Source organism: Pseudorasbora parva, chromosome 22 (assembly GCF_024679245.1).
Source record: "Pseudorasbora parva isolate DD20220531a chromosome 22, ASM2467924v1, whole genome shotgun sequence".
NCBI classification, from domain to species: Eukaryota; Metazoa; Chordata; class Actinopteri; order Cypriniformes; family Gobionidae; genus Pseudorasbora; species Pseudorasbora parva.
In genome coordinates, this window is record NC_090193.1 from 24,499,816 (window position 1) to 24,514,571 (window position 14,756).

The 14,756-nt window shown below is 37.7% G+C and overlaps 1 protein-coding gene across 7 annotated transcripts in view; it reads right to left on the bottom strand.

Annotated features, from left to right (window-relative positions):
• atp2b4 (ATPase plasma membrane Ca2+ transporting 4) overlaps nucleotides 1–14,756 on the bottom strand; it is a 172,321-nt gene that overhangs the window by 88,457 nt on the left and 69,108 nt on the right. For all 7 annotated transcript variants that reach the window (XM_067431555.1, XM_067431549.1, XM_067431550.1 and 4 more), the window contains one exon: nucleotides 7,800–8,118. In XM_067431555.1, coding sequence (XP_067287656.1) covers nucleotides 7,800–7,995 — 196 coding nt within the window. In that variant the 5' untranslated portion in view covers nucleotides 7,996–8,118. The remainder of the gene's footprint in view (nucleotides 1–7,799; nucleotides 8,119–14,756) is intronic.

Consider the following 14,756-nt stretch of genomic DNA (forward strand, 5'->3'; position numbering starts at 1 on the left):
TTTATAATATATTATTTGTATTAAATCTATATTAATTTGAGTTGAATCGAGAATCCAAAATCGAATCGATATCGCCAATCGAATCAAGAATCGAAATCGAATTGAGGGCTTGTGAATCGAATCATCTGAATCGATACCCAGCCCTAGTCATAATGTCTCAAACTTTTAGTGACTATAGCAAGCAAAATTATAATTGACCTTTACCTACTTAAAATATCCTTAAAATTACTTTTTAATATTACAAGATGACCGGACAACATTTCTCCAAAAAAAAATCCAAAGTACACTCAAAGCCATGGGTGTAAACACAACTTCAATTGATTTGGGGTGGAATTTGAGGAGTACAACCTGTAAAGTCTATAGGCTAGGCTGAGATGAGAGGTTGAAATTGTGGTTTCCTAAGAAAACTCAATCATAGACAAAGACAAAAGACAATGTAAATTGACCAATAAATAGAGCACAAATATCTGCTGAACCTTTAACTCTAGACTGGACTAGTGTTGCGCGATATACCGGTACTAGAAAAGTACTGCGATACCCTGGTATTACAAACGGTACAATATGGACTATTATTAGTACTGGTACCTTAAGGAGAACTGCGCCTATGAGCTGTATTTCTTAATTTGCGTGGATGTACGTGACAGCAGGTGTCAGGACATGTGTGCAGAGCTCTGCTTCAGCCGTTCAATAAACATTAGAAGTAGAAGAGTTAAATACTATATACGCGCAACACATGACAAAGAAAGCAACAGAACTATGCGCGCATGAGAAGAAAAAGTGCAGCGCGGGACGTGCTCGCGCTACCGGACACTGACCTGAAGCGTGCGCACACGCCTTTCAGACAAATAACATGCGATCGCCATTCAGTTCTTTAGCGGATTATTGTTTGGGTTTGAATGGTCAAACATATGTAAAAATGCACAGTCTGGCGAGTATTCAGGTTAACACAGTCGGATATGTCTTTAGTGGACGTGTACAGCTGAGGTAGTTAGATCAGTGCAGGTCTTAAGACAGACCTAATATTCTGTGTGATTTAATGTTAAGCAAACAATGAAAAATAGAAAACCACCACATGCTTGGCTAAATAACTAAAATATATTTATTAAGAATCAGTGTATAGTTCAATTATAGAGTGTAGACTAAGTAAACAGTTTTATATTTGATTAATTTCTTTCTTGACTTGCTACTTTTAAATAGATCTAATGTAGCTGAAAAATAAAGCACTGTTTTTGTCAAATTGTTTGTAATTTGCATTTTTTGCTTATTTTGACAAACAGATACAATTAAAAATCTATATTATAATTATAAGATTACATTTTTTAAAAATATTAAATTACTCGAATCATAAAAGGATTTTGCTCATCCCAAACTGTTCAGAAGTGAAAGGTTTGAATGATAATTGATAATGTGATTTCTGTAAGGCTGTTCTATAAGGATTGGGCCACTGAATCTGCATTAACGACAACAGTTGGGGCAACAGCCTTAGTCCTAATGGGTTGTTATCATAGCTATCAAAATCCAGTGTTTTGTATTTTGCGTACGTGAGTTTTTGTTGTAGATGTCTATAAATAAAAAAAAAAATTTAAATTGTGTACTGTGCTAATTAATTGAGATTTCTTACAGCTCTTACATGTTGTTGGCCTTGTCTGTTACAATGCTTCTATTGCTCTCCCCTTTTTGTAAGTCGCTTTGGATAAAAGCGTCTGCTAAATGATTAAATGTAAATGTTCACACTGGAATGTAGTTATTATAGCAATAAAAAGAGGGAATGGTCAAAAACCAGCACAGGAACATGCTGGCCAATTGAATTTTTAGTTTAAAGAAATAAAACAATGAATAATAAGTTCTGTTGTCATATTAATCATAGTCTCTGTTTTTTACCATGGTATCGATTTGGTATCGGTATCGAGGTATTTTAGTCTTGTATCGTATCGATATAATAATATAATGGTATTAGCTTTAGCAGTCTGTGTTTTGGTGTAATGCAAACAGGAGAGGCTTGGACAACCAGTGATGATTCATTTTCCCTCACAAGCCAAGTATGAAACAAGAGCTAACATGAGAATCCCATGCCAAACTAATACACCTCTAATGTCAATTTCAATGTTTTTGCCTCTTTTGACAAATGTATGAATGCTGTCAGATTTACACCAACCAGACAAAACCTGTTTATGCTTTGCGATAAGATTGTAAGACCATATCAAATGGTCTCCACAGCACCTTTAAAATAAAAGCTACTTTGCTTCTTCAACACACTCTATTTAAGGGTAAAAGAGAAAACATAATTATGCCCCCTTCAATAAAATGAGTCATTTCTTATGGGGGAAGTCTGTACAGCTGTCCCTTCATTACTAAATGGAACAGAGTGATGATCTAAAATGTAATTAAGGACACGGTGTGGAGCAAATTTCAATGCTAGAATGATCTAACAAAGCCCATACGCTGAAGTGGAGATGAGAGCCCAACCGGTTTGCTTAGTGCGACTGCTGTTCATTTGGGCGACAGCAAAGCCTAATCTCACCTTGCACCAACAGAGGTGAAATAAGACAGCCTAGATGGCGTGACAAACTTGTTTATGATGAAATATCACTAGGGTCATTGGGTAGGAGGACTGCCGCTCTGTTAACTCGAATGCTTATTCAGCGAGTGATTGTGAATATCTTTAAAAGGTCAGACAAGAAGGTTCAGCTTTTCTTTAGATAAGCTAAGTCACCTTTAGTGCCATGTAAGTATCCGAAATCCAAAGAATTGTTCAAGGTTTGATGGTAAACAACTTTGTTGATCCACAGAGCAAAAAAAGACCATAACTCAAGAGTAGAATTATCTTGTCATCAAGTGTCACTTAAAGAAAAAATTACTCAAATCACACTGTGCATATGTAACACTTGATAAGGCTTTTTAACTTGAAATATTTTAGATGCTTAACTAAAAATGCTAAATGTTGGTAGGTTTTGGCATTCATACAGCACTTGCCCTGTAATGGAAAAAATAAAAGGCAGACGAGAGATAAGAAAATGATTTAGCTAGATTTAGGGCCATGGTCTAATAGTTAGCACAAGCTGACCACTAGACCAAGGTAGGTTGCAGCAGAGTCCTGCACGGGTCCATTTTTGGAGACCCGCACCCGCCCGTACCCGCAAGGTTTAGCACCAGATCCGACCCGTGAAAATATAAAAATTAAATCCGCACCCGCCCAGACCCGTTAATATTTAACCCGTTACCTGACCCGTGCCCGAGATAAATCACAGTCTAAAATCATTCAAATTAAAATGCTTTATTTTTTATCTTGCACCTCTCTCAACATCAACAGAGTCATGAATGGGCTAATGAAACAGGCAAAAGAAACAGGCAAAAATGCCTTTAAAGACTCGTTGTCAACAATTTCATATACTCCACTCACTAACTTTACTTTTACTTAATCGGTTGCTACTCCTGCAGCGCTCGTTCCTTCTGGGCTACGAGAGGCATCAACAAAAGTTTCAATGTCGCAGTGGTCGTGACGTGATGAGTCAAATGGCATGTTGTTGCGTGTATGTGTAATGGTAATTTGGACATAGAAATTGTAATAGCCTACAATATGTTCGAGGGGGGAAGGAGGAGGCGGGAACCGGCAAACATTTAAAAGACTTTAACCAAACAAAACGAAAGTAACGTGGGCAGCCGCTCACGGACATCTGCCACGCGCACACACATTATAAAACGTAAACACAGCTCAATGTCAAATCCAGGTGATGTCTTGTCCTTATATGCCTCCGAGCTCCCTCAGAGGACTCGAGACCGGTGTGGCTCGCAGGTGACGCTCATTCACAATCACGCCCTGGTCTCCCTCGGTCTCTCGCTCGTCCACCTCGCCACAGAAATATTGCAAATTTTTCATCCGCGCTACTACCCGCCCCGCACAGAGTTAATTATCCGCCGCGTCCCTGCCCGTGAATTTTATAAATGTCACAATCCACCCGTTTTAGCCACTTTTATGTGGGTACCCGCGGATACCTGTGGGTACCCGACCCGTTGCAGGACTCTGGGTTGCAGAGGCTTTGCAGAATAGTCCCTCTGTAGGGCTTATATTGAACTAGGCATCACAAGTGAAAGGAAGAGGGCGGCTATCTGTAACAGCAGAGAGAATGCAGAGAAAGCTTCTAAGTGACTCTGGATCAAGAGAGTAAATCTATGGGAGTACTGCTAGGGCACAAGCAGAGACTTGATTAACTTTAGTTGGGTCTCCAGAGTTAAGGTGTCTAATGTTTGAGAAACCCAAAAACTAGAGGACCTTGGGAAGCATCAGTAAACGTTTCATTATATTTTAACTGTCTGTGTGGGAAAAAGTGTCAGAAAGGACTCAAATGTACCATGATATAGGGACAATCAAACCTCTTAGTTTAAAGAATATTATGAGTTTGATTTTAAATAAATCATTATATAATCAAATGAAAAGTAATGTAAAAAAAAAAAAAAAAAACATAAGTAGAGTAAAACGTGAAAAAATAAATAGGTAAAACGTTAAATGAGTAAAAAGAATAAAGTGAATTAATAAGTAAATACATCAAACGGTAAACAAATAAAACAAAGCAACCTTGTAGGTGCAATAAATAGAGCTTGACTTGTATTTAACCCAAAATACACCCTTAGTGAATCTGAAGGTCAGCTGTGAAACCTAAGACTAAAGAACATTCCAAAGCTGTCTGGAAAGCAACAAAATGCTTAAATTAGGAAAAGCAGTTCAATTACCAAGTAGAAGACACATCAAATTACCAAAACACTATCTATAAAAGCCTGTCCCTGAAGACACTGCTTGAAAAAGCAGACTGGATATGTAGGGCTGTGAAAGCAGCAAACAATCACAGAGCTCAGTAGAAGGGAACAGAATGAAACAACCCATCTCAAAAGCTCTGCATTACATTGGCACGTATCTGAGGATAGCACAAAAGCAGCCATTACTCTACAGGAGCCATGCAAAGCATGTCCGGAGTTGGCTGCAAATGCCCATGTGATCCAGCTGTGACGTAAGAAAAGATTTTGTGGTCAGATGACAAGATGATGGAACTTTTCCAGAGCACGTGTAAAGCACAACACTTCCCCCAAACATAACACCATGCCTACAGGGAAGTATGGTGGTGCAGAGTCATGCTGCGGAGATTCTTTTCATCAAAATATTTAAAACTTTCGTTGCTGCAAAGGATTCAACAAATATTAAAGGGGTGATGAATTGAGAAATTAACTTTCCTTTGAGCTTTTGATATATAAAAGGTCATGATAATACGAGATCATCCTGTAAGTTTCAGAGCTCAAAACGTCCTTTTTAGTCAAAGAAAAGCTTTTATAGACACCAGGCCCAGAAAACGATCGTGAGCTTCATTCATCCTTATGTCATCACGTGACGAAACACACCTCTACAGCACGTCTAATTCAGTAGCCCTGCTTACGGACTCACGGAGCTGTTCAGATCAGTAGCCAGCAGCAATAAACACGTGGAAGAAGATAGCAAGATAATGTGCAAAAACACAGTCGCTGCATAAGCTTCCTTCGGATCATAAAATTAGGAATGTGTGATACTTTGTTTATTTTTAATGAAGTTCCAGCTCACATGGGGAAGAACGTGTACATGTTCACTTAATTTCACTGCTGAATCGTTTGTAAACAAGTCTCAAGTGCTGGATTTGCAGACATGTTGTGGCTTCTATATTGGATCCGACAGGAATGGTGCAAAAAACGTCTTTTTTATATGTAATAGTACTAGTCCCGGGGCTGTGCCAGACGGGCTACCAAAACGTACGCCCGTAGGCAGAAATTATTTCTTGTTCTGAGCACGCACGTGTGTGTGTGTGTGTGTGTGTGTGTGTGTGTGTGTGTGTGTGTGTGTGTGTGTGTGTGTGTGTGTGTGTGTGTGTGTGTGTGTGTGTGTGTGTGTGAACTCGCGGTTCACGCTTGTATCGATCGATCGTGCAGGTGTGGGCCATGTAATACAATCGCGGGTGTATGAGAAATAAATCATTGTGTTTGTTTGATAAAGACAAATTGCAGTTGCCGCTTTCAAAATAATCTCTCCCTCATGTGAACTGAACTGACAGGGGCTAGATATAACAGCTCATTAAATATGCAAATCTTCTCCAATCCTAGCCGTGGGTCTCCAGTGCGTCACGCCCATCAGAACCCAGCGTTCAGAAGACGAGTGTAGAAAATAGTCTAGTACTTATTAGTTATGTAGGGCCCTATAAAATATGTTTTATTTTTTCCCAAATTCCTATTTTTCCGTTTTAATTTTTGCAAATTCCGTTTTTTCCGTTTAAATTTTTGGAAATTCCTTTTTTTCCATTTTAATTTTTGGGAATTCATTTTTTTTTTACCCTATACTGTTATTTTAGTCAAAAAAAGAGTATGCTTTTAATGTTAATATAACATAAAACAAAAAAATAAGAATGACCTTAAATTTATTGAGGTAACAAACATCATTTACTTTTTAGGACAAATACTGCATGATGCAACATAACACTGCACTTCAAGTAGGCTACTTCAAATATTAATGTGTATTAGCTTTAAACTTTCAGGTAAAATACATTATATTAGTTTATATAAGTTAAAATGAAAGTGCTCCATTAGCTTTTTCTTTCAAGTAAAAACATTTGAAGAGAACTAAAAAAAAAATTCAAAAGAATAATCTTTTACATACAGTACTATTAAGTAAAACATGTAAACCTGAGAATTAACATGAAAAAAATAACACATTTTACCATGAAATCATGTAGTGAATTGTTCTGTGGGTTTAACAATCAATTAGGCTATGATATCCAGAGCTGTGAAAAATAAAAATAAAATACACGAAAACAACACTGCCAGAAGTTTTCAAAGTTCAAAGGCCCCTTTAAATGATTAAAACTAGATGCTTATCTTAACTTTAAGGTTACTTTTATCACGTAAACTACCCATATACAGCATGTTAAATGCATATGCGTTTAGAACAGAGGGGAACACGGTCACATTTGCAGCAGACATGCTGCCTAATGTGCCTATCATAAATCAAAGCACGAGAATGACAGGGGTCGAGCAGAACACTGGAAAATCTGACAGAATGGACAATATTTGTCTGTATTTGCAATCCACGAGCCGCGGCTCCCACTCTCATACGCAAAGCTTCTGTGCTGCCTGCGCGTGCAGTGTGAAACCGCCATGAGCGTCGAGTTTCTTAACTTTTTTGCTGACGAAAGCAGAGCCGTGGAGACCAACTTCGCCATACATTCATTGTTTTGAAGGGTTAGCCTAAATGACGGGAGGGGTTGTGTCGCAAAGTTTTGCTTCCCCCGGTCTGCATTTTCCTCAGACATACGTTCTCCTCCCACACGAAACAGAATTTCATTACAAATATGTAAAATTCCGGGGAAATCGGCGTTAACACTAGATTCTGCGCTAATATGCAGATGCCGTGTTAATATGCCAATTCCGCAATTCCATCCGCGATTCCGTGATCATGGAAATTATAGGGCCCTAGTTATGTTTTTGAATGTAAAAACCACACGAACGTCATTAGTTGACCTCAGACAACAGTATAAAAAAAGAAAAAAAGCCAGTTCATGACACCTTTAAAACAGGGTAAAATAAAACCTAATATATGCATCATATTTCAATGTTAATTTTTTTAAATAATAGTTTCTAATATAAATCAATAAAACATTTTTTTTTTATTAATAAAACTCAAATGTAATTCAGTTGAAATAAAGTTGGTCATGTGTCTGAGAATGTTTGCAACACGTATAGTTCTGCATGTGGTCCTGCATGTGTAGATGTGGATCTTCTATGCCTCTTACCCTCAATAGGTGAGGTCCTGAGCCTGCGGCAGATCCCTTGCACGTCTCCGAAGCATTCTGCAATCTTGTTGACCGCATCGCCACTGCGGAGCTCCATCAGATCACGGAGCTGCATCATTGTGCACCCAAAGTCCCCATCGTGGTCAACCTCGGTGACCGAGTTCCCTGGTGGGTGGTCTGCAGTGTTGTTAGCCATTTTAAGACGTCCAGTCGATCAGCTTGTAAACGTAAGACTGAGTGATGAAGGTACGTTTCAGGTAGGTGATAGAACACTACCAAGTTCAAGTGGTCTTGCTGTGTGAGATGTACCACAGAGAAACTGGAACAAGAAACAGACAGGTTTAAAATTATTTAGTAAAACTGAAAAATGGCCTAATTTCTAAGTTTGAACATTTTGTGACAGAACAGACAGAAAATGTTGACACCATTTAAATGACTAGGGACAATTGTGCTTGTGAATGAAACATGTTGTGATAAAATTGTGGGGAAAAAAGACTACATGTTACGATACAGATCTGCCTTTTCACACAGCAGTTCTACAAACTTGTTTGAACACTCGCAATATACAAATGCAACCCACAAAATGTACCAAATTTGCACATCTAATGGGAGTCTCCATGTCAGACTCAGTTTATGTCATACATAAATAATTAACCCCTGGAGGAACCCATAGTTTGGGAGCAAATTAAAGTGTTTACTGATTTGTTGCCAGTCTCCAAGCCCACAGAATAGGGGGGGAGGAAAACAGAGGTAGAAAGAGAGGGCACTGGGTTCTAAATAAGCTGGCAGCTTAAAAAAAAAAAAAAAACTGGCAATATCAGAGATAAGGGGGTCTGTGTTAATTTGAGATACGGGAGCTTCCAACTCTGCCGGGTTTTCTTATGCACACAGAAAAAAATAAAATAATGGAGGTCACTCTTTGATGTGTGCTCTCAGTGATCCGAGATGAAATTTTGAACTAGGATTCATCTACCAGCGCTACGGCCAATTTCCCACTATCACACTTATACAGTCAGTGATGGTAGCCATAAAAAGGAAAGCGCTGGATGCTGGAAAGCCCTGAGGTGGATTTGAACTCAGATCGGATTACTGTCCACCCCTCCTTGAGCATCATTCAAACTTCAGCCTCACTGTACACTGCATTGACCTCTTAACCTCGGAAGAGACATTAGACCTGGGTGGTTTTATTCTGAGCAAACTGACCTGATTCTTGTATTGAAACATGAACTGCCAAGGTCAACGATTCTTCCCTCTTTTCAGCATTAATTTATCCCTGTAGCTAAAGGTCTCATCATAGTTACCAAAAGTGAGGTCAAATTTTAAAAACACATCTCCATTGTTCTGTTTCATGAACAAGTGTGTGTTTGAACAAACCAAATTAGTCAGGACAGAGTACAGCTTATTGAGTTTAGTTCTAACATTAGTACTAATGTAACGGATGTCTGTAAAATGTCAAAATGTGTAAATGCCACAAGAACAAGCTCTACAATGTTTCCAAACAAATGTCATCCATTGCCCAAGGCATTGGGGGAGGCCATTATCAAGCCTTCAGATTAGCAGAGCACATAAAATGTTTGAGTGCTTCTGTGGAGAAGGAAGGAAAAAAAAAAACTAAATATATAAGCAATGTATGAGGACCCACCCAAGTTCATCTCGGATAGTAGGAATAGAACTCTATTTTTACATTTTATGAGGAAAAATGCCCATGCAAAACTCACCTTACAGCGGCGCTGCAGGTGGTTTGGTTTGGTTAATGTTATTAAAACAATTCTATGTGTGTTGCTTGGGTATTATTCTACCTCAGAAATATCTTCACTATTCTTTACATTCAAAGTCTAGAAAAAAAATTGTTCATTAATAACAAAGACTTGAGTATTATAAATGCATATTTGTCTAGATGCTTGAACCATTTTCAGAAAATATACGTACATATACAAACACATACAAGCAAAGATTCATCTCTGCAGCATGAGCACCATGAGTAACACATGGATGAGCATGGACGAGTAACACACCAAAGTTTAAAAAATAATTTTAGAAGTTTGTTCAAATGACTAAAGTCAAGAGGCATGAGCGATTGTAATGGTGATGCTTGTCTCAGCAAACACCACTTGTGCAAACACTCCTCACAACACTGTGATTACATGCCAGTACAGCACTACAATTAGTTGTCTGCACTGTATGAACCAGAGCAAAAACTGCAGTTAATTAATGCTGGATGTATGCAAGGCTAATACTCACCACCCACCAAAAAATAATAATATTTTAAAAATATATGAAATGCCTGTTTCAATTACACATACTTCAATGCACTGAATAATACTACCCATGGCGAACTATAAAGCTGTCAAATTGTCAGTAGCTGTAACTCAAGTGGTCAGTGTAGTCCAGTAACATGGTGCCAAAACCACACACTAAAGCATATCACTCCACGCTTCATCACCTCTGTAACATTGTTAAGATTCTCATGCCACCTTTTTAAGAATCACCCATGAAAAACCAGAATGAAAAATGGGACTGTTTCCAACATCATACTATAGGTGGTAAAATATTCCATGAAAAATACTACAAGATAACCATTTGCCAAGGTCATAAAGCTAAACCTATTTAACTACAGACCTTTTGTGTGGAGGCCTGACAGTTGAGCTGACTTTCACATAAGAATGGGGCAATTTATCACACAGTCCCTTAGGTGCATTTAACAAATCATTTTAAATGCTTTAATCCTTCCTTCGATGCATTTAGAGGATGAGCTTAGCCCAAAGAGCCATTTGCATGCATCAAAATGAAACGACTGCAGACTGATGTAAGAAGTGCAAAAGGCCTGGCATATAAAACCAGCATTTTTGCTCTGGGTGTATATGGTGAATGTGCAACCAAATAGGTCCAAAGGTTGTTGGCTGACATAACATGGTTGACAGTTTAATATATGTGGAAGAAACATCCTACTGTGGGCAAATCCATTTAAAGACTGACAGAACCTACAGAAAACAGAAGCAAAATGTTGTTTAAATTCACAGAAACAACTTGTAACACATTGTGTCCGGAGAAAATAGGAAGAGCCAATTGACATTTTACAGCTCGCACTTTATAGAACGTGAAACTTTCTATGAAAAGTAAACTTCCAAAATGTGGTAAAAGTCCACGTTCACTTCATAAACCAAATAACATTAAAAAAGCAACAAAAAGACAGAAATTACCTCTATACTAGAGCAGTGGTTCTTAAATGGGGGTACGTGAGATTTTAAAATATAGCCTACATATATTTAAAAAGTAGCATCCATGCAAAAATCCTTTAAAAATAATTATTTCATAAATATTTCTGTGAAATATAAGTTAATATAAAATAAAATTTATATTCAGTAGGCTATTCAATTTCATTATCCTAAAAACCCAGAATCTCATACTGTGTCATACTGGTTTCAGGAGAAAGAGTTTAGTGATTATTTTCACCAGCAGATGGCGCTGTGAGCTACGCTGACTCTACTTGGTCGCGCGTGCCGCTACTAATTCATGAAGAACGTCAAGAGCAGACAGAACAGCATTATCGTCAAATATCAAAAGAAACCTCGTTATCGCTTTCAAGGTAGTAACATACTAACTATTGGCTTTTAATGTAAAGTAATATTGTTTGTATGTACATTATAACAGAGCCTCAAAAAGGTGCGGATTGATTTGCCCGAAAAGTTCCTTAGTCACAACGCAGTGATTACCATACCTCTGAAATATAACTTACATACAGTACATGTGCAGAATACATATACTTAAAATAAGCCTGAAATGCAAAATAACATGACCAATTAATGATAAAATTATTTTCAAGCATAAACATAAAACTTTTAAACTAAAAACAGTAATTTATATAGTATAGCCTAAACTTAAATACAATTATACAATATTTTTTAATTGTTTTATTTATCATGTTTGTTTTATTTTTGTAGTGTTTTTGTCAAGTCATGTTACAATATTGTTTTAAATTGCTTATTTACAATAGTTAATTAACTATTTTTTTCTTTTTTTAAATGTTTTTTATTGTATAAAATCCAGATCAAAAATCCTAATAATCAAACTAAATCATAATGATTATTAATGTTAATAATAATATAGGAACTATATATATATATATATATATATATATATATATATATATATATATATATATATATATATATATATATATATATATATATATATATATATAGGAACAACAAACTATATATAAATATAGGAACAACAAAAACTAAAAATATGTTGTCTGTTTTTTAACTAAAATACAACAACAAATGAGATTTTAGTGATATTTTGACCAGTGAAATAGGAAATGTCCCCAATTTCAGAATTATGGACACTGTTTTCACTACATTAGTTTCAATCACTAAATGTTAGTAATGATAAATATTTACAATAAATTTAGTCATGGATTAATATCATCTAAAATGTTCGAAATTGTTAAATTTTTTCAAATGTTTAAATTTTGTATGTGTTTATCTGTTCAAAAGTTTAATAAACCAGACACGGATGGCAGTGCTCTGTTTTAAGTCTTTTTTTTTTCTTTTCTTTTTTTTACCAAAAATACTTTGCGCTGGTTAGGGAGTACTTCGCTGAAAAAATATTTCACAGGGGGTACGCACTGAAAAAAGGTTGAGAACCACTGTACTAGAGGGTCCCTGAAGCACGCAATGCACAGTTCAACATGGTTGAACATTGCTAAGAGTGGTTGATACGGGTGTTGTACAGTAATACAGAGAACTGTTGGGTCATAGCAGTGTTTAATACATGAATACGTTTAATACATTAATGTGTGAATAAAACATGGCTATTGAGTAATCAGAATCAGGGACTTAACAATATTTTGAAGGTATTGTATCAAAGTTGCAAATTTCAGTATCATGACAACACTAATCCCTACATGGCCTTCTCATTTTGATCAAATATGCATAGGCACAAACTGTAAATAAATAAAAGATGCATAAAAACCAACAGGGAAAGCCTGACTATAGACACAAGTGGCAACATGTCAAGGATGGAGATGGGTGACTTTACTTCATACAAATGGGTCTCTATTCATCCCTTCACCATGAAAGCAGTCTCCATGACCTCATATGAAGCTGCAAACATATAGTGGCAGAATGGTGTTCTGGCAAGATGACAATGGCCTGGAGGTTCTCTTGCTGTGATCCACATTTACTATAAAAAGTTATAGCCTATAGAAATTTCATCAGTAAATTGATGATTTCAAAGCTCATTTGGGTAGTGATGCTCAACATCAAAGGCATTTATACCCTGTAGCAGTCACCAGACACATGGCTAAGTAAAAAGAGAGGTCTGAGTCTGTTAAAAATTTCAGCAGTGGCGGAATAGTGTGGCTGTGTAAATGGAGACAAGTGTGCACCAAGTGTGAGTGTGAGGAGGATGGTAAGACAGTGAGAGGATTAAAGCTTCTGAGCTCATTCTGTATCACAATGGCTGAACGTGTGGATCAAGCTGAAGAGGACGGAGGGGAGTGGTTGCGGTGGTGTTGGAGAGGCTGTGAGACACCGGGAGAGTGCAAAAGTGGGTGGGGACATCTGGGTGAGCGGAAGATGCCAAAGTAAGGAAGACAGGAAGGAAATAAGAGTGAGGGATTGCTCTGAGATTAAAGCATATGAGCAGTCACTGGTAGGCAGCAGATGTAAATCATAGCCACATCTGTTTCCTCCGCTGTCCTGCAGCAGTGGTGCCAGTACAGGCCTTTGGGCCCCATATCCGCCTCCACTCCGCTGGGGCTCTGCAGCGCCACAAACCCTACACTGGCCACCTTTTCCTTGCTATGGTTTTTCTTTTCTGCTTCTCCACCCTCTCACTCAGTCTGTTTTTTTTTTTTTTATAAGAGTGACTCATCAGTCTACATTATGTTGCAAAAGTAAAGCATGCAAGTTAGTGCACATCTAAAAGAAGAGAAAACATCTCATTTCACTACAGACGAAGCCGCTTTATGCTGTTAAAGACTAAAAATTACAATAATGTTCTTGCTCACTACTGAAATGTCTGCCGAGTGCAGTCTGCCAGCCATTACCAAAAACCCAATAATGCTGCTTTATCGTTTTAGACTAAGTGTGGTAGTCTTATCTGCCTTTAATCAGAAAGTGAATCAAATTAGGCAGCTACCTAATTCATCTATCAAAATCGTGTGGAAGAGAGCTGGGCGGAAGTCTCAATTTTAGTTTTTTTGCATCTCAACAATATATAGCTACAGGGAGATGCAACGAAGCAAAGTAGGCCATTTCAAGCCATCAAAGCCAGAGGGGTGAATCAAACAGTCTGATGCACTCCCAATAATTAAAGGCGGAGCACCGGATGGAGGAATCTATTAAATTACCCCTGAAAGGATGAAGTTCAATTCAGGTATGGCGGAGGGGAAGCCGTTTACACAAAGTATGCTAAAAGGTAGTGTGAAAAATAGTACACCAAAAAAAAAAAAAAAACCACGCCAAGAACTTGTGAATTCTCATTTTGTAATGTTGGAAAAGCAACAGATGCCCAGTACTGAGTGCATAGTTAGCCCTATAAACCCTATAAAGCCCTTTTAACCCTATAAAGGGGGTGCCGACCAGTCAATAACACCTAAATGGTGGATGTTGTCCCTCTTGCTGGACAGACAGGTCATCCGTCTTTGCTTCCCTCAGCTCTGAAATTTCAGTTTTTCAGCTGCCCCTAGATCCCTCACAGCGAGAGCGAGAACCAAATAAGCTGTGGCTGAAACAGATGACAAGGAGGGCTAATCGGAAAAAAAGGATGATATTGGATGTTCATCAAAACAGACAAGGACTGTCTTTTTTCTTTTTTTAAAAAGAAGGCATAGCTGGAAAATAAACTGCAAGAGATATACAAGGAGGCATTTTGACTGAGAGGGGACAGCGAGATGTGAGATGGAAAGGAAGGCATGTCGAACAGACAGATGAGCCGTATAGAAAGGGA